Source organism: Caretta caretta, chromosome 17, assembly GCF_965140235.1.
Source record: "Caretta caretta isolate rCarCar2 chromosome 17, rCarCar1.hap1, whole genome shotgun sequence".
Classification (NCBI taxonomy): domain Eukaryota; kingdom Metazoa; phylum Chordata; order Testudines; family Cheloniidae; genus Caretta; species Caretta caretta.
This window is the reverse complement of record NC_134222.1, coordinates 2,673,361-2,698,560: the sequence shown is the minus strand read 5'-3', so window position 1 is coordinate 2,698,560 and position 25,200 is coordinate 2,673,361. Positions and strand designations below refer to the sequence as shown.

Sequence of the window (25,200 nt, the reverse complement as noted above, 5' to 3'; positions counted from 1 at the left end):
AACAAATTTATTTGAGCATAAGCTTTCGTGAGCTACAGCTCACTTCATCGGATGCATTCAGTGGAAAATACAGTGGGGAGATTTATATACATAGAGAACATGAAACAATGGGTGTTACCATACACACTGAAACCAGAGTGATCACTTAAGGTGAGCTATTACCAGCAGGAGAGTGGGGGGGGGAGGGACCTTTTGTAGTGATAATCAAGGTGGCCCATTTCCAGCAGTTGACAAGAACGCCTGAGGAACAGTGGGGGGTGGGGGTGGGGGATAAACATGGGGAAATAGTTTTACTTTGTGTAATGACCCATCCACTCCCAGTCTCTATTCAAGTCTAAGTTAATTGTATCCAGTCTGCAAATTAATTCCAATTCAGCAGTCTCTCGTTGGAGTCTGTTTTTGAAGTTTTTTTGTTGAAGTATTGCCACTTTTAGGTCTGTAATCGAGTGACCAGAGAGATTGAAGTGTTCTCCGACTGGTTTTTTAATGTTATAATTCTTGACGTCTGATTTGTGTCCATTTATTCTTTTACATAGAGACTGTCCAGTTTGATCAATGTACATGGCAGAGGGTCATTGCTGGCACATGATGGCATATATCACATTGGTAGACGTGCAGGTGAACGAGCCTCTGATAGTGTGGCTGATGTGATTAGGCCCTATGATGGTGTCCCCTGAATAGATATGTGGACACGTCTACCAATATGATATATGCCATCATGTGCCAGCAATGACCCTCCGCCATGTACATGCCCCCCCTCCTCTCCTGCTGGTAATAGCTCACCTTACGTGATCACTCTGGTTACAGTGTGTATGGTAACACCCATAGTTTCATGTTCTCTCTGTATATAAATCTCCTCACTGTATTTTCCACTGAATGCATCCGATGAAGTGAGCTGTAGCTCACGAAAGCTTATGCTCAAATAAATGTTAGTCTCCAAGGTGCCACAAGTACTCCTTTTCTTTTTGCGAATACAGACTAACATGGCTGCTACTCTGAAACCTGCTGAAAATAAAATCTAGCTAATAGAAGTGGCGAAGCCACCCAAAGGTTCAAAGCTAGAGACTGTCATAAAAAGCTTGTCATAGTATATGATCATACAAAGCATAAATATACAAAAAAAGTAAAAGTAAAAACACCTTCTGCTTGGGACTCTATGGAATATTTAGAGTGAGGGGGAGGATAGCTTATAAAGGGGCTGGAGGTAATTTTCCTGATCACTCCCTATAAATCACATAGCAGTGCTAACATGCTTTCCATAAAAACTATGTTTCAAAATAATAATCTGATGGTTGTTACAAGCAGTTCAATGACACTTTCTTTATGTAGGCAGTGTTGTTATAGCCATGTTGGTCCCAGGATATCAGAGAGACAGAAGATAGTCCAATGAGATATCTCACCCACCTTGTCTCTTTACTTGCTTTATGTATGTTTCTTTGCTTATTCTCCCCTTCTAATCTGATCCCTCAAACAGGTGCATTTTTGTGGATTCTGTATGTTCAAATTTCTCACTTTCTGCATAACCCTGAGTGAAGCATTCCCACAAAAATCACTTTCTAAACTCAGTTTTATTTTGAGTCCGTTTTTCATCCTCCTTCATCCACTAGGAGGCAAACGCTCATTAGTGAGCTTAACTTTTGTACCGTGGTAAAGGATAACTGCTGTACAGTTTGCCTAACAATTATTTTGACTGGAGGGCAGTGGGGGATAGACCAAAGAACTAGCACTGAGGGCTTTTCTTGTGCTTAGATTTAAAGGGCACAAAGCTTTTGTGACAGTTCTGTCAACCTGAAGGAGGAGATGAGAGTGAAATGCACTGAGTGCCTAAGAGGAATTGATGGGTTAATGCAAGCTGTTGGAGAAGAAGAGTGCTTGCTTTCTGTTTGATATGTATTATGGTCTCTGGTAATCACAATTAATAATCTCATTAGATGCCGACAAAAGGCTGATTCTTCATGCCATTAACTTAAATGGCAAAACTCCCATTAATGGCACCCGGACATGACCCTAACTGCTGAACCCCCAAAACAAATAAGTTTTGCTCCAGCTGTTAACATAACCGTATTGCTGCCCCCCTCTCGCCCCCATCCCTGCTCCCAGACTTCCACACTTTGAATTCTGGGGGCATTTTATGGCTTAAATTTGTGTGCGCACATCACAGACCCATCACTTTCTAGGTATCTAGGCCTCCATGGATTTAGTCAGCGAATCTCCCAGAGAATCCCAAAAGGGGATTGGATGCTGTTTTCTGTAGCGGATGGCTGGAATGTTGGGGAATTACAAAGATATCATCTGTGTTGCCAACTCAAGTAATTTTATCATGAGTGTCACAGGAAGTAGTTCTTAAAGCCCTAGCTCCGGGAACCATGGGATTCCACCTCAGCTTTCATTTCCACCCTCAAAAAAGAACAAGAAGAAGCAGCAGCAACGTCATCTCAGTGCTCCCTAAAGACTCAAAAACCGGAAGGTAAATAAAAATCACCCAGCAGTTACTCATTATTATTTAAATCTCATCATTGTAAACCGATCTCATGATTCTGGAGGCATGATTTTTTGAACACTTTGAGGGTAGCTGCCCTAGTGATGCACCCTGCAGGGTTCCTCTTGGGAATCCTTTCAACCGGGGGAAGGGAAGGGGCGAGCCCCTTAGAGCCCAGTCCTGCGCCCGTTTCCCGAAGGGAGTGGAGCAGGAAGGGGCTCTGCAGCAGCCCCAGCAGCGAGGAGGTGGGTTTCGCTAGGGGCCAGCAGAGCAGGGGTTAACGGCTGTTGCAGCAGGGCGCGGGCGTGGCTGGGCTGACAGGTGGCGCATGCGCGTTGGCGCCTTATTGTGCCCGGCCGGCCCAGCCCCGCCGCGCCTCGCTCACTCGGCGAGGGGCCGTTGGTGAAGGCTGAGCTGCTGCCCCCGGCGGTCACCGCGGTGCCGCCCCCGCCTCCCGCCCGGCTCCGGGGCCCCGCCATGGAGTAAGGCCCCCTCCCGCGGCCGGACGGGGCCCCCCGCCGCGCCTCGATGGCTCTGGTAACGGTGCAGCGCTCGCCTACCCCCAGCGCCACCTCCAGCCCCTGCGCCTCGGTGAGTCTCCCCGCCCGGCCGCCGCCTCCCGCCCGGCGCTCCCTCGCTGAGGCGGAGGGAAAGGCAGTTAGCTGCCACATAGGGTCCGGCTGGTGTGTGCGCGCGCATGCGCGCGCCGTGCCGCCTCCCCGCCCCCCCTTCTCTCGGGCCTGACAGCTGAGCGCGAGCAGGGCAGCCCCAGGGATGCTCAGGCTGGCTGCAGGCTCCGGGCAGGCACCAAGCCTGGACCCGTCCTGGGCAGCGGGGAGGGGATAAGCAGGATCGCTCTTGCTTTTTTCCCCCTTTGCCTTTTGCAAAAATGTCATTATAGCTTTTATAGTGTGCTTGCAAAACGATTAAGTGAATCTATGTCTGGGTCACTTACATACTGCTTCCCTATGTGGTTCTGGCCCATCTTTATTGCTCTGCTGCAAAGAAATAGCCTGGGGAAGGGGGTTCTCTCTTGGGCCATGTCTCTAGAGAGTGTGTGGGTTTCTGTTTGGTGGTGGTTGGCTTTTAACTTATTGAAAGCAAGCTGATCGGGTCAGGGGAGTCTTAAAAATATGGATCTCATGGATGGCATGTTTTACCCAACTTCAGAAGTAAAATGTTTGCAGTGAAATGACGTTTCAGTGGAAACCATTTGTTTCTGGGTTTAAATGCTGCCCTGTCGTGTTTGTCACCCAACACAGTTCAGGGTGTAAAGATGAATGAGAACCACCAGAAAGTGAAATGGACTATAAATAAACGGGCTGGTCTTCGCTTCCATTGTGCAAGAAATGTAAAAATCATTGGTTAAAAGGAAACTGGGGTTCTAATAAGTGACCATGTTAAATTCCTCCCCTACAGAACTGTATTCTAAAAATGATTTAACCTGGCATTTGCCTTTAGGCATCTTCCATGCATGAGCTTTCTTTCAGAAAAAGCGACTAGATTTTCCTTCTCAGTGCTACATGTAATCTTCAAAAGGCTGTATCAAACTGAGACAGTATTTGAAACAAGAAGATTTTAAATCTCTCCATGGCAGTGAAAGCTCTCATTAAAGGAGTCTTCAAAACTACCAGAAATTAATCCCAAATCAGGGAGCGTGGCAGGTTGTGAAAGGGATGCTGTCATATTCAAAATCATGTTTTGTTTAAAAAGGGGGGAGGAACTGAACATGAAGCATCTAAATTCCTACTTACAATTGATATAGTTTGTTACCAGCAGTTAACTGAGGATGGCAGTGAAAACTGCAAAGTCGTTTTCACTTCGTTTCTATTCAGTTTCCAGTTGGCTTCATTTTGAAAGTCTCATGTATTATCACACTCACATTATGTTTAGGTTGCAACTGCTTCAGGGGAATGTTGAAATCCCAGTTGTTTTGGCTAAAATAAAAACCGCTCTGAAAATATTTCTTGGGTTGGGTAAAATCTCTTTTGATCTAAATTGTGGATTAACTGTTTGATAGTATCGCATCAAATGTTATTTTGAATACAAGGGTATTAACACCTATGTTCTTTTTTTTTTCCTGTCTTGCTAAGACATTCCTGTTTTATTAGCAGTGCAGATTAACTCCACTTGTGTTACTTTGCTATAAATATTGATTAACTCTGTTACTTCATCATACGTTGTTTTCACAACCATGCATGGGGTAACAGTCTGGGCTTAGCTGCTCCTAACTTCCTCCATGTGTAAAACACTTCAGCAGTTAGCCTGTTGCCTCTTTCGGGTAGGAACTCTTGGGTTGGTGACAAGACTGATATTTTTTTTTAATGTAATTCATACATCCCAACTGATGCCTAGTCTCAAATAGCTCCTTCCATTTAAACTTGTCGTGATGATCACTTTGCAAGGCTGCCCTGTTTGGTGCAGCTAACCAGCCTGTTTCCCTTCTAGGTTACCAAAAAAGTTGCTTTGGATTTGGATCACTCTGAACAGTTAGGAAAGATTTCAGAGTAACAGCCATGTTAGTCTGTATTCGCAAAAAGAAAAGGAGGACTTGTGGCACCTTAGAGACTAACACATTTATTTGAGCATAAGCTTTCATGAGCTACAGCTCGGATGCAACCGGAACGAAAACGAAAGCTTATGCTCAAATAAATGTTAGTCTCTAAGGTGCCACAAGTCCTCCTTTTCTTTTTACACTTGTGAAGAGTACCACAGGATTTATGGTGACTAGTTTAGCAGATTACATCTCAGTTTTATTAGAATGAGGAAAGAGAGCGAGTACTGCTAAATATGCTAAAGGTGGTATTCTCTGCACACACACACACACAGCATTCATGCATCCACACTCTTTCCTAACTGAAAAGGAGTACTTGTGGCACCTTAGAGACTAACCAATTTATTTGAGCATAAGCTTTCGTGAGCTACGTGCATCCGATGAAGTGAGCTGTAGCTCACGAAAGCTTATGCTCAGATAAATTGGTTAGTCTCTAAGGTGCCACAAGTCCTCCTGTTCTTTTTGCAAATACAGACTAACACGGCTGCTACTCTGAAACCTGTCAAGAGTAAGTGTGTGGGCTCTAGTGTCCTGACCAGACTTTAACTTTAGTAATTACTTTCCGCCTACCTAAAACTCTCCTTGCAGTCTCAAGTGGAAATGGTATTTTTCATTTTCTGCCCTAAACAGTTGTAATGGGGTTTTTGTGAACTCTTCAAATGCCTTCTGCATTTCCCTAGTGGTTGAAGCATGTGTATAATTATTACTACTACTACTACTACAAATAATATAAAATTGTAAAAGTCCTTTGTGATCTTTTAGGATGAAAGGAGCTTCAGAAAAAATATATACTATTTCAGCTCATCTGCATATCTGCTGCTAAACTTTCTTCAGTGTTAAGCAAAGTATAGCATTTGGTTTCAATATATTAGATATGCCACCAAGCTTAAATAGTCACTGGAGTTAAGTCTCCAATCTTTGTCCATTGAGTGCCACAAGAATTCCCAAGCCACACTGTAGTGGAGACTGTCGTTTGGCTAATATCCAGCTCTTGTCAGAATTCCATTGACCTTTACAGCTCAGTGCCACTAGGTACCTGTGTGAGAAGGTTGGACTGAAAATTTCCTGGTGAGATGGCCCAAGAATTTCAGGTGATGGTCCCAAATGAAATGCTGAAGGCTTGTGCTTCTGGCAAGTCTATCACCTTGTTAATCCTCCTTAAGATCTTTATGCTGAAATTGACTATGGGAGGTCCCCTCTGCCTAGGGAGAGCCCTGTTGATTTCAACAGGGTTCTGGACAACTGCAGGAGTCTGCTCATAAAGTCCCTTGTAAGATCGGGGCCTGCAATTTTGTGGGAAAACTTCTGCATAATTTAGCAAGATGTTTGGTCAAACCGTGCTTTAATCCTTTCTCTATGTGCACAGGATCATAGGTTGATAGTTTTCTATAAAAAATAAGACTGGCTGCTGTAATGTTCTAATAGACAAATCGAACCGTTGGGTTTTTTGTTTTTGTTACATATGGATATTTTCTGTGTGGACACCAACACATTATACCAATCATCTAGAGTTAAATGTAAACCCCAACTTTTTGTTCCTTCTCTAGGTAACATGGGGATGAGGTCAAGTTAAATCTGATAAATTAGTCCCCCAGAGAGTGTAGAGGTCTGACGTAGCTTGATGTTTTCATGTCTTGACATAAAAATTCTCAGACTGCTGCTTTGCCATCTCAAACTGGGAGTAAGGAGAAAGTGTTACACTTGTGTATGCTTCAACGGGTGACCAAATGGAGGAATGAATTTCATTTCTAGGTCACTAAAGGACTTTGAGGACAGAGTCCCTTATAAATTGCTTGATGCTCTTCTGTTAGAAGTAGACTCCCTAGACAAGAAGAGGAGGTTCAAATAGTGCAGCGTCAATGTCCTTGAACCACAGGGGACTTCTGCATTGTGTGCTGCAAAAGTATTATAATTGGCTTCCCTGGATTCAGGGGAATAGATGATTCAAATCAGTTTGAAATTGGTTGGTTTTATTTCTGGATTTTTGTCCTCATTGCCATAGAATTTGAGCACCTCACAAATATTTATTGTGTTGTAGAGGAGTGTTTCATACTGTGATTTGACCAGGTTGTTTTAGATCTGCAGTATTTCACCTGGCTACTTATAAAGCATGATCTCTTAATTGTCTGTCTGAGTTTCCAATTGTAGTTTGGCTTTTGACTATGCTGGCACTCTTATCAAAAAAGAGAGACCTCTGTGCTGCATCCTACAAAACATTTCTTTCTACCAGAAGCAGTAGCTGGAATGAGCAGAAGTGTCTTATGGGCAGAGTATGGGTCCAGTGGCGATTTCATCAAGGTGGAGTACGTGGTTATTGTGGGAGTTAGAGAGTGGATACCTTCATCAACACAGCAGCCGTTGCTTAAGAGCTGAAGGATTTGAACCTTGTAAAGATTTCCAGTTTCTCTTCTGGAATATTGGGTGTTTGCTTTTTTGGCAAAAGCCTACTCATGTTTTAAGAGTAAAAGATGCCTTTTTATCAGTCTGTTTTTCCCTTAACTACAGCAAAGACTGTCCCTCTTCTCCCTATCTGAATCCCCACACTCCTCTGGAACTGTGTTTGTGGCGACATGGCATGTGTGGAGCTTTCAAGGTAACAGCCGTGTTGGTCTGTATTCGCAAAGAGAAAAGGAGTCCTTGTGGCACCTTAGAGACTAACCTATTTATTTGAGCATAAGCTTTCGTGAGCTACAGCTCACTTCATCGGATGTATCCAATATAGGTTAGTCTCTAAGGTGCCACAAGGACTCCTTTTCTCTTTGTGTGGAGCTTGCTGCCTCATGCCACAAAAAATTGCCATGCTGCAAACATTTTACATGTAAACCTAAAAGTGAATGCAGATCTAGTCTCAAATACTTGCCTTGGAGGCTTCCCTGTTTATAACCTACAGCTGGAAACAGTGCTTACAGGAATAGAATTAGGCCTGGCTTACACTTAAAACTTAGCTCAGTGTGGAAGATCCACACTCTTGAGCAGGGGTGGCCAACCTGAGCCTGAGAAGGAGCCAGAATTTACCAGTGTACATGGCCAAAGAGCCACAGGAATACATCAGCAGCCCCCCTTCAGCTCCTCCACCCTGTTCCCAGCACCTCCCTCCCACCCACTGGCAGCCCCACCGATCAGCGCCTCCCCCTCCTTCCCCACACTTCCCGATCAGCTGTTCCGTGGCATGCAGGAGGAGGAACAAGGGCATGGCAGGCTCAGGGGAGGGGTGGAGTGGGGGCAGGACCTGTGGCAGAGCCAGGGGTTGAGCAGTGAACATCCCCTGGCACATTGGAGAGTTGGAGCCTGTAGCTCCAACCCTGGAGTTGATGCCTGTACAAGGAGCTGCATATTAACTTCTGAAGAGCCACATGTGACTCTGGAGCCACAGGTTGGCCCCCTGCTCTTGAGTGTCATAGCTAAGCTGACCTATTGCCTGGTGTGGACAGTTAGGGCGACCAAAGAATGCTTCCAAAGTCCTAGCTGTTGTCACTCAGGGAGGTGGAGTTCCTACAGAGAGAGGAAAAACCTTGTCCATTGCTGTAGCACATTTAGCTGTAGGAGTGAGAGAAGCTTGGGGCCAGATCTCTAGTAGGGAGATTTAAAGGATCCAGGGCCGTGGTATCCTTCCTTCCTGGAGACTGTCTCCCTAGTTGCAAATATCTGTCAAAGAGGATCCTGGGAACCTGGCTTTGCAAAGTTCTTTTCACTTCCCCACTCCACCCCCCAGTGGCCTCATTTCAGTGGAATAATATGTAAACTGACATCAGCTGGACTCATGTGCAGGCAGCTCCGGCAGGCTGTATGGAAACCTGCTGTCTGAATTTGGACAATGCCAGAGAAAGCACTGCCACGTTCTGTTTGCTGTATGTCTTCCACAACCTTGCCATAGTCTGTTCCCAATAACTCCGCCATCTGGCTTGCAATTTGTCAAGGTTCAATCAAGCCTTGTTCCAAGACATAATGAAGATTTGAGCTGGAGGACTCTTCAGGATTTGTTAAAGGTGGAGTGAGTTCTTGCACAATTCACCGGCTCGTCTACTCTCCGGCTAGTCTAAGACAAATGGAAATCTATGAACTTCTCCTGTGTGTTTGGTTCCAAGCAACCTTTTCCTCTCCCGTGGGAAAAAATCCTCTCTCCCACTCTGTCTTCAAAAATTGTGGTGGTGGCTCAACCCATGCTTTCCAAGACTTCACTTATAAAACGAAGAGCTGGAAGTTTGCATGGCAAAGTCTGGCTGTGGAGGAGCGTTGGAAAGCAGCACAAGTCTTTTCCAGATGGTCTCTGTCTGTGCAGTATATGTCCACAGCAAATTAACTTTTGCTGACAGTTAGGTACTAAATGAGATTTCTCTGAATCTGTCTCCTAACCTTCCTGCTTTTTCCTGTGTCACACAGAAACTGATCATTCAAAAAAGACTTGTCCTGATTTAATCGTTTATCTGTTAATTCCATAAACGCAGAATTCTTCACTACCACACATAAAATGCACTGTATAGAGTTGGTCCTTGATGGTTAGTGTATGTAAGCATTTCAAACGTGCCAAAGTCCGCAGTACGTAGGCACCATTATTAAATTAAAAATAGTTTCCTTCCTGTCTGAACAAGAACCAGATTGTCACCCTTCTCCCTTTTATACGGTCTCCTAAGTGCTGTTGTCTCAGGAGAGATGTTGAGGCATTGTGCACCCGCTGTTATTGTGCCAAAGGTCTTCTGCTGTTCTCTAAAAGTTCCAGGACTTAGGCTTGCCCTGATCTGTGGCTCCTCATGGTTAATATCTGCTTTTTTATTTTTTTGGGTGCAGGGGAAGTGCAATTTTCTTAAATGTGTCCCGTTGATCTGAAGTTTTGATCATGAGATGGAAATGTGAAAGCCCAGTTGATTAGGCTCTAAATCTGCTTTGACCAATTGTGTCCAGTTATTTACTACTTTCCCCTTCTATGGTGGTCTTATCAATTCTATTGCTTCCATCCCCATATACACTAACCTAAAATATTGGAGGAAAACTTGTTGATGTCATGCAGAATGGAAGTCTGGGGTGTGTGTTTGATCTGGTAGCAAGAACATAGTTGATACCATATATACCTGGTGTAAAAGTCTCTGCATCGGATTTACAGTTTAAGGCATTGAAGGATGTTAGAGGTGACCTTACCAAAAAGCTTACAGTGGGATCCCCGTTAACATGATGAGGTGAACAAAGGAAAGTGGCCCGATGTTGCAGGATGCTGGCATTTTCTGGAACTATTACTATAGAACTGTCTCTACTCATTGACTATTAGTAACTCTTTCATTAATTTTTTTGAAAGACCCCTACACAGAGGAAAAGCAAAATAATCCTGTCTGACCCTTTCTTGAGAAGTGAAGGATCTGGGCAGGCAATCGGGCCCGGACTCCTTTCCAGTAAGAGAGCATACTGTTTCCCTAAGGGTAGGGAAGACAACTGACCCAGAAAGAGGAGATGCTGTTTTCATTGTTATAAAATTCACAACTTAAAACAACAAACCTTCAGCCAGTCAGCTTCCCTCTTGATCCCAGGAGGTTAGCTAAAGGGGGAAGCAGAACCCTGCAAATACGTTTGGAAACCTTTTGTCATTTTCTGTCTTCAAGTTCCTTGCTAGTAGAACATACAGGAAATATTTTCCTCAATAGTTTAAGAAACTAAATATAACCTTTCTCTGTTTTCTTTATTTTAATAGTGCTTTCAGGGCTTTCATTAGTAGTAGTCCTAACAATATAATTGCTAGGCAAAACACTAATTGACCTCTTAGCCCAAAGTGGCTGCAACAACACTGGAAACAACTCTTTAAACTGATCACGTTTATTACTACCTTTTAAAAATCTCTCCTCTCCTCTGCAGTATTTATCAGAGTGGCAGTCTATCTCTGGAGTTGCATTAATCAGTTACATGAGCGATCACTAGTTCTTATCAAGATGTGCTGATAAAGCCATGTTTTTTTTTCTTCTTTAACATGTGCCAGTCCTAGAAATCTCTGAGGTAACTGCCATCACTTCATTCTGAGATGAGGGACAGAGGAGAAGGGGGAGTTCTAAAGCCTTTCGGATGTGTGCACAGCTCTTTCATACTAAATCTTTCAGAGACAATAGGTGAGAGCCAGACTCAACATACACACCAGACCTTCGGCATCCTCAAGTGGCAGGGTCTGGCAAACAAAGTGGGACTATGATGGTGGGATAAAAACCTGGTTGTAGATCAGGCCTTTGCAATTTTTGTTTACTTTCCAGATCTACAAGAAAATACCAGAGACCCGTATCCTCTGTTTCATATTTTGCTGCATAATAGAAGGGTTGAGGTTTACTTTTTTAAGTATCTAAAACTGGGTTTTAGCCTGCTGCCCAAGACAAGGCTTTTTGACTTGCGAAGAAGAACTTTACCTTCTGCATACACATCTGTCCTAGATATTGTGATGCTCTTCTCTGCAATGACCAGCTTAGTTAAGCAGGGGACACATAAGTGTGCCTGCAGTGTCAAGTATGGCTTAGCGACTTTTCAGTTGTCAGGCCTTCACCTGCAGCACTTGGTTGTCTTGGAAACTAGCAAAAAGTAACCCTGGGGCTGATCGCTGCCTGATCTCAGTCTGCAGCTGACGGCCTCCTTCAGTCACAACAAACCACATCCTCCTGGTGCTGCAGACTTCTCCTTTCCATCTGACTTCCAGAAGAGTGCAATGCTTGCAAAGGGTGGTAGTTCAGCAGTGTTGGACACTAAAGTCCTCCACAGAATGGGTCTGGAATGAGTGACAGCAATGCCATAGCATGCCATCCTTACTTCTGTGCTACTGCCTGCAGAGCTGGGCCCTCAGTCAGCAGCCACCACTCTCCGAGAATGCTGTGGGCTCCATAAAGTCCCCCATTTTCTCTGTATGTACCAAAGTGGGCAGTAGTAACGTGCTTAGTGTTGCAGTTTTAGTCAGGAGTCAGCAAACTCAAGTTACTCCGAAGTTGTAAAGCTGAAATGATACTTGCTGCTCCCTTCCCCTTTATATGAAAGGAAGTTACCATGTGCCCTACAGGTGGAAAATCCTTTGTTTGCACAACAGATGTCTTTGTGGTACATTTATAGCCATGATCTAACTAGAAACTGGACCCAGGGGCTGATCCTGCAAGATAGTGACAACAAACTAAATGAGAGTCAACAGTGTAACACTGTCACAAAAAAAGTAAACATCATTCTGGGATGTATTCGCAGGAGTGTTGTAAGCAAGACACAAGGAGTAATTCTGTTCTACTCCACGATGATTAGGCCTCAACTGGAGTATTGTGTCCATTTCTGGGTGCCCTATTTCAGGAAAGATGGAAAAATTGGAGAAAATCCAGAGAAGAGGAACAAAAATGACCAAAGGTCTAGAAAACATGACTTATGAGGGAAGATTGAAAAAACTGGGTTTGTTCAGTCTGGAGAAGAGAAGACTGAGGAGGGACATAAGTTTTCAAGTACATAAAAGGCTGTTACAAGGAGGAGGGAGAAGAATTGTTGTTCTTAACCTCTGAGGATAGGACAAGAAGCAATGGGCTTAAATTGCAGCAAGGGAGGTTTAGGTTGGACATTAGGAAAAACTTCCTAACTGTCAGGGTGGTGAAGCACTGGAATAAACTGCCGAGGGAGGTTGTGGAAGCTCCATCATTGGAGATTTTTAAGAGCAGGTTGGACAAACACTTGTCAGGGATAATACTTAGTCCTGCCATGAGTGCAGGGGACTGGACTAGATGATCTCTCAAGGTTCCTTCCAGTTCTATGATACAGCCTACCTTGCTGGAAGTTGAGGGTGTATAGCACTTGATATCCAGGGAGATGGTGATGAATACTCTTGACCATTGGAGGGACAAAAGCTGCTGAATTGTATTTCTGCACAAAGTGTGTATCTGCATTGCTATTGGTCTATCTGAGGTATTTGTGATGGGTTTTTCCCTAGTAACATTTTCTCGGCAAAAATATGGCCAGGCTTTGCAGTCATTGCAATAAACTGTAATTAAAATTAAAAAAACCTCTTCGCACGTTGGTCTTATCTATTCTTCACACTTGTGGTGAAGCTGCAGTGTAGGTGTGTTATCTGTCAAAGTAGACAAAGCCGTGACAGAATTTGGTACTTGATTGAACAACCACTGAATATTTATAGCTAGTTGGAAATTATGGACATGGCATGTATTCACAGAGTTCTCTCTGAAGCAGAATGATGCACTTAATTTTTTATATATATGTATATTGTCAACAGGTGTTACAGTGGTGTCAGTTAGCACTACTACAGTTATAGGCTTGATACCCTTTCTAGTACAAGCTACTTCTAGGACGAGCAACCTGCAAAGAGAATATAGCCAGATCTGTTAAGTTAACTATCCTATCTTACTGTGTGTTTCAGTAAAAAATAAAATCTTCCTGAGCTAAATGCTAATCTTTGGGTGGAATAGGCCCAGCAGCTATCTCTGAGAATCATTGCTGCAGCTGTGCTTATCTGACTGTTGAATCTGTTAACAAAAGCCTGATGCTTCTCCCCTTTCAAGTTTGCAGGGTCCTGCTCTGAAGTGGTGCCTGTTGCTGGGGGGCACTCTCCCAAGGGGAACAGATTTCAGTTGGAGTTGTCGGGGCAGCTGTAAATCCCACCTTTTCACCATAGCATTTCCAAAGCACCTGAGAAGAAACTGGGGTGGCATGCTGAAAGGTAGCAGCTCATGACTAAATCTGAGGTAGACAAGAAAGTGACTGTGTGTAACCTAGATACAAGGGCTAACTTCAAGAATAGACACTCCAGAAACACCTAAAATAGACACATCTAACTCATCTGTGAAATAAATATTATAGGGGCGTCCTTCAATGGCTAAGCAAGCAGCAGCTCAATGAAAGAAGTCTGGGCCATATTAACTCTGAATACGCTGGTCTTCTGGGTTGATGCTGGAGTCTTGTCACCAAAAGAAACTACACCATTTGCCAAAGAAACTCCCTGAAAAAGCACAAGCACAAGAACAAATCTGCACAGACACACCCCTGGAGCCCTGACCTGGGGTATTCTGTCTGCTACCCAAGATCCATAAACCTGGAAATCCTGGATGCCCCATCATCTCAGGCATTGGCACCCTGACAGCAGGATTGTCTGGCTATGTAGACTCCCTCCTCAGGCCCTATGCTACTAGCACTCCCAGCTATCTTTGAGACACCACTGACTTCCTGAGGAAACTACAATCCATCGGTGATCTTCCTGAAAACACCATCCTGGCCACTATGGATGTAGAAGCCCTCTACACCAACTTTCCACACAAAGATGGACTACAAGCCGTTAGGAACAGTATCCCTGATGATGTCACGGCAAACCTGGTGGCTGAAGTTTGTGACTTTGTCCTCACCCATAACTGTTTTACATTTGGGGACAATGTATACCTTCAAATCAGCGGCACTGCTATGGGTACCCACATGGCCCCACAGTATGCCAACATTTTTATGGCTGACTTAGAACAACGCTTCCTCAGCTCTCGTCCCTTAATGCCCATACTCTACTTGCGCTACATTGATGACGTTTTCATCATCTGGACCATGGAAAAGAAGCCCTTGAGGAATTCCACCATGATTTCAACAATTTCCATCCCACCATCAACCTCAGCCTGGACCAGTCCACCCAAGAGATCCACTTCCTGGACACTACGGTCCTAATAAGCGATGGTCACATAAACCCCAACCTATACCGGAAACCTACTGATCGCTGTTCCTACCTTCATGCCTCCAGCTTTCACCCAGACCACACCACACGATCCATTGTCTACAGCCAAGCTCTACGATACACCCGCATTTGCTCCAACCCCTCAGACAGACAAACACCTACAAGATCTCTATCAAGCATTCTTACAACTACAATACCCATCTGCTGAAGTGAAGAAACAGATTGACAGAGCCAGGAGAGTACCCAGAAGTCACCTACTACAGGACAGGCTCAACAAAGAATATAACAGAACACCACTAGCCGTCACCTTCAGCCCGCAACTAAAACCCCTCCAGCTCATCATCAAGGATCTGCAGCCTATCCTGAATGATGACCCATCACTCTCTCAGATCTTGGGAGACAGGCCAGTTCTTGCTTACAGACAGCCCCCCAACCTGAAACAAATACTCACCAGCAACCACACACCACACAACAGAACCACTAACCCAGGAACCTATCCTTGCAACAAAGCCCGTTGCCAACTGTGTCCACATATCTATTCAGGGGACACCATCATAGGGCCTAATCACATCAGCCACACTATCGGAGGCTCGTTCACCTGCACATCCACCAATGTGATCTATGCCATCATGTGCCAGCAATGACCCTCTGCCATGTACATTGGTCAAACTGGACAGTCTCTACGTAAAAGAATAAATGAACACAAATCAGACGTCAAGAATTATAACATTCATAAACCATTTGGAGAACACTTCAGTCCCTCTGGTCCCTTGATTACAGACCTAAAAGTTGCAATTCTTCGACAAAAAAACTTCAAAAACAGACTCCAACGAGAGACTGCTGAATTGGAATTAATTTGCAGACTGGATACAATTAACTTAGAATTGAATAGAGACTGGGAGTGGATGGGTCATTACACAAAGTAAAACTATTTCCCCATGTTTATACCCCCCCCCCCCCCGTTCCTCAGACGTTCTTATCAACTGCTAGAAATGGGCCACCTTGATTATCACTACAAAAGGTTGTGTCCCCCCCGCCCCCCACTGGCAATAGCTCACCTTAAGTGATCACTCTGGTTACAGTGTGTATGGTAACACCAATTGTTTCATGTTCTCTCCTCACTGTATTTTCCACTGAATGCATCCGATGAAGTGAGCTGTAGCTCACGAAAGCTTATGCTCAAATTAATGTTGGTCTCTAAGATGCCACAAGTACTCCCTTTTCTTTTTGCGAATACAGACTAACATGGCTGCTACTCTGAAACCTGTCAATATAATTTTGGTTAGTGATACAAAAAGGTAAATACAACCTAGTCTTCCCCAGCATAGTGCAGGCCTAGCAGTTAAACAAACAAGGCCCTCCCACGTACAGGCATCCTTCTGTGCAAAATAAAATTTACACTAATGCAACTTAACTTTAACCTTTCAAAGTGTGTGAAGAGGTGATAACACCCTTTACTGACCTTCCAGACTACATAAACAAGTAACATCAGGCTAGCTGTATTACTTCTTATCAGGGGGGTTCTCTTTTTTTGTTCATTTTGTTTCACTTGAGTTCTGCCTGGGCAGGGAGAGGAAGCATGATGTGGTTTTAATGTGTTACTTGAAACTTATCACCGGATCTGGCTATTTTGACAGTTCTCCCTTCTAGCTGGTATTCTTGTTAGGCTACAGTTATTAGTCTTCTGCATTCTAATGTTGAACTTCACAAACTAACGCACTGCCCAGAAGCTTGCTCTTCAGCAGGGTGGCTTAGGTTTTGTTTTTATTTGATTTGTTTTGATGAAAAGATTTCATACAATTGAACATGGAAAATTAACTCCTTGTGACTCCTCTTTCCCCTTACTGTTAGGCGATTGTACCGCTTCTCAAACTGCTAGGGGGTGGCCAGCGACCATTGATATAACGTCTTGTCGGAGAGGCAGAGTTTCATCCGTGGTCCAGTGTACTCGTTATGTGCTTAGTTAAACTTGTTACCTAGATCCTGAATGGAAAAGGTGACTGTGGCAAAACTATAAATATAGTTGCTCTTCAACACCACCAAAAAAGTTGGGCAAAAAAGGCTTTGTACAAAATACCATGCTGGAGTTGTTAGCATGGCTTAAATTGAAGCTGCTCAGTCTCAAGTGGGTGAAATTAGTTATTGTTTGGTACTGTGTATGCTTATACACTTTGGGTTCTCTAATTTCATTTCTTCATGTTGGTGTCCTCACAAAGTGAAGCACAAAGACTGTACTAGAATCTTTTGCAAGCTGGCTTCTGAGGCTGTAAACTGTTTCCCATGCAAAACAGAAACTGTGAGGGCTGGTCTGGAGAAAAGCTTTATTCAGAACTGCATCCTGAGTACAGAAAGCAGAAGTTTAAGTCCAGCAGTTCCTGTGTGGTCAGTATTCACTCAAGTCCGGACACATGTTAAGAGTCATTGGACTAACTGCTCCCCATTACTGCCTGGCTTTTCTGAAAGAGAAAGCATCAGACCTGCTGCTGGACAGTTGGAGTGTTCTGGCACTACTTCAGTCTTCTCTTCTTCTGATGTGGAAGCTGAGCTAGTTTACTGAAGGCTTCTGATTGGACTGATTCTGGTGGAATCTCCATCCTTAGAGGTTTTTAAGGCCCAGATTGACAAAGCCCTGGCTGGGATGATTTAGTTGGGGTTGGTCCTGCTTTGAGCAGAGGGTTGGACTAGATGACCTCCTGAGGCCTCTTCAACCCTAATCTTTTATGATTCTATGACTCAACTGCTTTCTCTTGCAAAATGTGGCTGCCTTATGTAGCTCTGCTACAATGACTCCAAGATCTTTCTTGAGTGGTAGCAGCTAATTTACTCCAACATTTTGTATGAAGTGTTGGGATGATTATTTCCAATGTGCATAACTTTGCATTTATCACCACTGAATTTCATCTGCCATTTTGTTGCCCAGTCACCCAGTTTTGTGAGATCCCTTTTGTAACTCTTTGCAGTCTGCTTTGGACTTAATACAAAATTACTCAGGATAGTTGTCGGCAAATTTTGCCACCGCCCTGTTTACCCCTTCTCCCGGATCATTTATGAATGTTGAACAGCCCAGGTCTCAATACAGATTTTGGGGGGAACCCTGCAATTTACCTCTCTCCATTGCAAAAACTAACCATTTATTCTTATGCTTTGCTTCTTGTCTATTAACTAGTTACTGATCTTTTTATCCCATGACTGCTTAGTTTGTGTGAGGGACTTTGTTTGAGGCTTTCTAAAGTCCAAGTGCACTATATCCACTGGATCACCCTTGACCACATGGCTGTTTGACTCCCTTAAAGAATTCTAATAGATTGGTGAGGCATGATTTCCCTTTATAAAAGCTGTGTTGACTCTTCCAACATATCATGTTTGTTTATGTATCTGATAATTCTTCTAGTTTCAATCAATATGTCTGGTACTAAAATTTAGACTTTACTGGGCTCCAGATGAGATCCTTGTCATCAGAGGCTTTTCTAAAAATTAATGTTATGTTAGTTCCTGCTTCTGATATACTTTAATAAAAAAAAAAAAGGGGGGGGGGAGTTAGTTTTTGCTAGTTGCTCTTCAAATTCTTGTTTGGCCTGCCTGTTTATACTTGCAATATTTTTCTTTCTATGTTCCTCAGTAAGATTTGATTTCCAATTTTTAAAGGACACCTTTTTTGCTTTCAACTGCCTCTATTACTCTGAGACATGGTGGCATTTTTTTGGTCCTTTTTACTTTTTTTATTTAGAGGTATATATTTCGCTTGAATGCCTATTATGGTTGGCCTTATTGGATAAAGCGTAGGTCAGGATGGCTTTGATTTCATTGGTCTTTTTGTTCTCTACTTCAGGGGCATTTCCCAGCTGTGTTTCTGTTAAGCTAAACATTCAGTCTCTTTAGGTCCCCCTAAATTAACTTAATAGTATTGTAAATGTCACATTCAATCAAGTATTCTTTATAAAACTCCTTCCTTGTGCCTTTTAGACATTGCTCTTATAACTGTGTTATCTGAGCACCTTAAAAACTTAAAGTAGTCTATCTCTATATATATCTCTATATGGTCTCTGTGTGTATATAATGTCTACTGCAGTTTCCATGGTATGCATCCGATGAAGTGAGCTGTAGCTCACAAAAGCTCATGCTCAAATAAATTGGTTAGTCTCTAAGGTGCCACAAGTACTCCTTTTCTTTTTGCAAAGACAGACTAACACGGCTGTTACTCTGAAACCTATCTCTATATGTGTCTCCCTTCCCACTAGCAGGAATCTGTTTTTGTCTTATCTCCATCACAGAGGTATCTTAAAATGACTGCCCAGTCTCTCTCTGGGTTTGTTCCATCCATGTAGCTACTTTTAGTGTTGCCATCTACTCTAACATGCCAGCAGTAATATTCTTGGGCCTGATTTTCAAAGGTGCTGTGCAAACACAGTCTGAAATGAAGTCCATGAGACTGGGAGTTGGGTTGGGGCAATGGCCCAATGTGAGATGTCTCTGAAAACCCTGCAATTGCAGAGGTCTTTTGTTTAGATCCTGTACCCCAATCCCTGTTCCATTGGCTCAGGCTTCAGCTTAATCTTTTTGTCTACTGTCCACGTTGGTCTGATGCCAAAGACTACTGTAGATTTCAAACACTGACAGCATCTGATTTGGTTTTGCTTTTAGAGATGTGGTTTAGCACTGGCCAGAATAGCAAAGCTCAGACAGCAGTCAGTGGTTAAATGTAGAGAGATTAATTAATGGCTATGTGTTTGACTCATTTAGCTTCTAAATTTGTTTGTCATTAATCTGATGAAAATTCACTCTGGTTCAGCTCCCAAAAAATAACTTGTGTTAAGTCACGCTCTTTCTTTTCCAGGGTACCATTTTAACAGGGCTGGGCGTAACTGGAAAAGATAGGGTGGTCACAAGGTGACTGGGGTTATTTAGAGACAGTTGGAAAGCAGTTTGCGTTAACTGATAAGACCTTCTGACTTTCACTTTCTTTTTCAGCTACTGTTTACATCCCATGAAAACTCATTTTAATATTCTAGTTGCACGTGACTGAAAATTAAATTCTTTGGCTTTTAAAAAATGGCTGAGTTGTCAAGTTCCCATTTTGGATAAAACTGTTGTAAGGGCATTCCGCACGCATGGGATTTGGGGGAGGATAACTTTGAGGAAAGAAACCATATGAATTTACTGTCAGTCTTCCACTTGGAAAGAAATCTGAGAAATTAACATAGCTGTGATCCAGTTTAAGGGCCAGTGAGCAAGGTTTCTCCTGTCTGGCTCTTCCAGCTCATTCCAAGTGAATAGATAGGGGTCATATGAGGATAGCACAGACTGTATTGTAGATTTGCTGTCAACTAATGGAAACTGAAGTAGGTACCAAAGTTGTGCTTCCTCCATATGCAAATAAAAAGTGCAATAGAATTCAGAAACGTGAATGCTGGTAGCCTCTAGTACACCTATTCCTTGACTCTGAAATCCACCTTGTGTGGTGTGCATACAGAGCCTCTGAAAACAAGGAGGTCGGTCTGTAGGCTATTTGCTTTACAGCTTTCCTACAAAAGGCACTCCAGGCAGTTCAGCAGTGAAAGCTGACCTGCAATTGCTTGTCCTGTGCCAAGAATGGCATCTTCTTTCTCACTGGTCAATGTCCCGCATGGAAGTAAGCATTGTATTCTGCTAAAGTCCTGCAGATATGGTTCCCTGAGTAAGTTTGAACGGTATTCAGTGGAGCATTGTATGGTTTGAGAGCTTTTTCTGAGACCATGGTCCATGTTCCTATGTTTTACCTTTGTACATAGGCAACAATAATCATCTGTTTAAAAGGGGAAACTAATACTCTAACTATCTGTGCCTGGCTTGAAACAATAGATCAGATAAATTTACTGGCTTCAGGAATTTGGATACTGCAGTGAAATGCTCGAAGAGTAAAAAATCTGGAAAATGGATGGATTGGATTAGATTAGAGCATACCATTTTAAAACCCAAGTGTGTTTTGCTTTTTTAGTTTGTCTGGTGTAAACTAGTACCTAGCTTTAAAACACAGATTAAACTTGATATGATGATTCCAGAGTGTGTAAAAGACAGTCTGGGTATAGCACAATAATTAATTCATTAGCACTGTATTATGATGCGGCCTGGAGGGCTCATTATGCCAGGTGCTGTACATACACTTAGTGCGAGACAGTACCTGGTCCAAAGAGGCTGCAATTGAAATAGACAAGGCAAATGGTGAGGAAGGAAAGTGGTGGCACAGAGAGAGGAAGTGACTTGCCTAATGCCACGCTGAAGGTCATTTGTGGAGCTGGGTATAAAACAGTTCTCCTGACTCCCAGTCCACTGCCTTGGTGACTAGACCTGACTGCTTCTCGCTATTAGCATATGGCTGAACTAGTCAAGTCAGTCTCAAGTGGGAGGATGCTCAGTAAGAGAACTAAAAAGGTAGGACATGCCAAATGCTCAGGCCATATATTATGATGATCTCTGTTATACTAGAAATAGTCATACCCCATGGCAACACTGTTGACTAATCTGTTTCTGTGAATTCAGTCTTCTGGGGCAAGAAGCTTGATGATGATAAAGCAGCCAGATCTTGAACATATTGGTTGGTCTCTCAGTGTCCTACCCATCCAGGGTTGCCATATTTCTTTACGTGGGCCATGTTGAGACCATCCGCAATGGTTCTGGAGTCTGTTTAAATGTTGAGAGCACTGGTTTTTTTTGTTTGTTTGTTTGTTTTTGGGGGGGGGGGGTGTTTCTCCCACGTGGCAAAACAGTGAATGCAAACTTATTTGAAATAGTTTCACTGTCTTTGGCTTGATGTGTCTTGACACTGAATGTCTCACAGTGCATTGCTAACGTGTAACATTTCCAAGTGTATTCTTCTTTTTATTGGAATGAAGATGTGGAATTCTTCCCACAAGTGCTGCTGCTGGTTCCAGCTCTGTTATTTCGTAGCATGATCTTTCTTAAGCATATAATCTCTCATATTTGCTCTATGACAACCAGTTTGGAGGTGTTGCATGGTAAGGTGTGTATTTCTGTCAGGAGTAGCCATAAGTCTGGAGATGGCAGGCTGAACGGCAGAGCTGTACCTTCTCCGATGTGTGAGAAGAGCTTAGGGAGTGGGACGCTATGCGCGGGAGTCTTTTTATTCCAGGGTTTTTGTTTTTTGGCTTGTCTGTAATTTTTTGTTTTTCAAGGGAGCACTGAACCACTAAAGCACTACAAATATTACTTCTGGATGTTTAGACTTTTTTATTCACTGAATCATCATATTTATTAACCTGACAAATTAATAGCAAACTCTTCTTTCAGTTCATGCATGCGCCATATCAGAACTCTGCTTGTCACCACACATAAGAACTTCATTCATCTGCTTTACAATGTCATTGATGACAACCTGGCAGTGGCCCAGTTGTGAGCAAGTTAACTACAAAAGGCTGCATTGTAAACCTCTCTGAAAGTACATGCTACATGAAGTCTAAAATTTTTTTTAAAAAAATGTACAGACTTGTTTTAGGCAGTTATATGCAGCCAAGTAGTTATAAACCTTTGAAAGGATGATGGTTTTCAGAGGAGTTTTGTCTTAAAATGGGAACGGGCTGGAATTAAGGATTAATTCTTATGGTTTAGATGAGGCTTCAAACTTCTATGAACCTAAGGTGTTTGGTAAAGTAAAGGGATATTTCATGCTGAGTCAGGGGTAGGTAAATGATGACTGTCTTACTGAGCATACAAGTTTAACTGCTTAGCTTCTTGTAATTTGAGTAGCATTTGGAGTGGAAATTGCAAATACATGTATGCAGACTATATTTTGCCGTGTGTCTTAGGGCTAAGGAAATTATCTAGAGAATGGGGAATGCTGGTGAGGTGGCTTATGGTAATTGTACTGTATTGTCCTACGTCTAGAAGTGCCATGATTATGCCGACCTAAGTTTTTGGTGTAGATGCAGCTAGATCGATGGAAGAATGCTTCCATCGGTACAGCTACAGGGGCTCAGGGATGTGGATTTCCTACAGTGACCAGAAAAATCCCTTCCGTTGCTGTAGGAAAAGTCTATGCTACAGTGCTATAGTAGCAGTACTGGGGCTGTGCCACTTAGTGTCTGTGGTGTAGACATGGTTTGAATCTAGCACCAAGTAATGTCTGCCTCCTGCAACAGTCTGCAGGCTCTGGGATAGATCTTCATCTTCATGCTGCGGGTTTTGTGTGGCACACATGTGGTGTTAGGCTCAACATCGCAGAGTTCCATGGCCTGGTCATCCTGCCAGAGGCCCAGAGTGTATCTGAACTCCTTTGCTTTGCTCTCCCAACCCAGACTCCTCCTCGCCACATGTTCATTGCTTTCTGGCTTGGATCCTTCTTGCAGCACCTAGACAAATCTAGAAATACTTCAGTATTTGTCAATTACACAAACCAAATCACCCTCACATTTCAGCTTTGGGTTTGCTTTGTTTCTGAACTTTGTGGTAACTTAATTAGCCCGTCTCAATAAATGTAATGGGTTGTGGAGGGTTTTCTGTAGCTGCTCTTGATTAAACCCAGCTATTTTCCGTGAATTTCGCCATCATGGTAATAAACATAACATTTAAAATGCTTGTCATGCTAGCTTCTCGGGAGTAAATCCAGCTGTAGTAAACCCTGTCAGAGCTGGAAAATATTAATCCTCTTTGAGAGAGGGGGAAACCGAGGCACAGTGAGGTGAAAGGGGGACTTGTCTAAAGTCATGCAGCAGTGAAGAGGCAGAGCTGGAAGTGTAGAACCTGCCTCCCATGTCAAAGTGGTGACACTCCTAGCCTCTAAAGTGGCTAAAAATCTCATTTCTTTCTGCTTGTAATAACTGTGGGATATGGACAATAGCTTGAGTTAGATGCACACTTAATTGTCTGCCAAAGGGTGACCTTGAGAGTTTTACCATTGACTATGAGGTGTGGAGGAGAGTTAAGCCAGTGCTCGGTGCTTTGGAAAATCCACTCCTAGTGCATGTCCCCCAGAAAAGTGAATGGCTTATTCAAATGCATGGAATGTGTCATATGTTTTGTCACTTTCTCCTTCCCTAAACTTCACACAGTAGCTAAATGAAATGTATACATTTCATTTTTAATGAAAGTACACATTTGAATAATGCAAAATGATGCCTGCTTGCTAGAATTCCAGGGTACAAGCAGGAAGGTTTGGCAGTGTGCAGAAGCTTTCCAAAAATGTTTGGTGGTAACTAACAGCATAAATGCTCATGACTGAACTTCTGTTGGAAGTTGCTGTTATTATATTAAAAAAGGAAATACAAACTTGGCAACTGAAATCTCTGAGGGAATGGCTTTAACCACAGGATTGGCTACTCCAGTGATGTGGTTGTGTTACCTTACGAAGCGCTTGTGTTCCAGCACTCCCCAACACTAGTTGCTGTCAAATTTTCAGTACAATGGCTGAGCTTAGTTTTCACTCACTCTATGCTAGCTGGAGGGCAACATGTGAACAGGGAAAATCTCTTCCTAAGAAACTAGGAAATAGTGGAACACTGTGGTAATGAAACTGATACCCCGATAAGGCAGTGTTTTTTCTATAAAACTGTTGTTCCTAACAGCTAAAAGAAAAAAAAATATTTTTTTTTTTTAAATGGTCAAACTTCATCATGGAAATATCAGCTCTTGGGTCTGGCGATTGTTACTATGACCTAACGTACCAATTCATTAGCCAGTTGTGTTGAATTTATAATCAACTGGCTTTTCTGTACTCCTCATTAATAGAGAACATTAAAATATCCAGCTGCAGACTGTTCCCTTCAAACATGTGACACTGACATCAGACCTAGAAGTAATCATTGAATGGTCTCCAAAACTGACCTCATTCAACACCACTTCCGTGTGCTGGTATAACAAAATGTTGGGTAACTTGACTTCATGGTTACTTGTACTTCCATTAATTTTACAAGATGGGCCTTGGCCCAGTTCTAGCTGAAGTTCTTGAAAGACTTCTCTGAAGCTCAAGTGTTTGTCCAATTGTTCTAGTGCCAGACAGGTAAAGGGGAAGTGCTCCAGGCTTCACTAAATAGCCCAAAGGCGCGCGCTGGCCACCTCCCGCACCCCTAGTGTATAGTGCGAGGCAGTGACAGAGTAGGAGCACTGGGAACTGAACTGTGCAGAGTACACCTCTTTCCCTCCCGCTCTGCCATGAACTTGCTGAATGACCCGCGAGATATCACTGTATGTAAAGGACTGATCTCTTGCTCAGTATGGGTGTTAAGGCTTATATAAGTCCCTTTCCCAAATGAAGGGTAAAACATTTGTCTCTCTAAACCTGTCAGTAGAGCTTGCTCTGCTTCCTCACTGTGGATCCTTATTTGGCTCAAACTACTGTAATAATGACACAACCATTTCCCTTCCCTGGAGTCTGGACACTGTTTCATTTTGAATCTGAACTGACATCCTAGTTGGAGTGACTAGTCATGACCTAAATGAGAGTGAGTCCTGGCAAAGCGACACTGGAGGTTTGTTGCTTTGTGGATGGTATTGTTGTGCTACTTTCTCTCACAAATCAGAATTCTTTGCATT

The 25,200-nt window shown here is 43.1% G+C and overlaps 1 protein-coding gene across 2 annotated transcripts in view; it reads left to right on the top strand.

Annotated features, from left to right (window-relative positions):
- Window positions 1-2,405: 2,405 nt before the first annotated feature.
- Window positions 2,406-25,200, top strand: part of SSH2 (slingshot protein phosphatase 2) — a 137,367-nt gene continuing 114,572 nt past the window's right edge. The window contains exon 1 of one of the 2 annotated variants that reach the window (XM_048823685.2): window positions 2,406-2,467. Coding sequence is in view for 1 of the 2 variants with exons in the window: in XM_048823684.2 (XP_048679641.2) it covers window positions 3,008-3,070 (63 nt within the window). In the remaining variant the exon portion in view is untranslated. Of the gene's footprint in view, window positions 2,468-2,848; window positions 3,071-25,200 lie in introns of those variants that run through there. The other variant, XM_048823684.2, reaches the window with a different exon arrangement.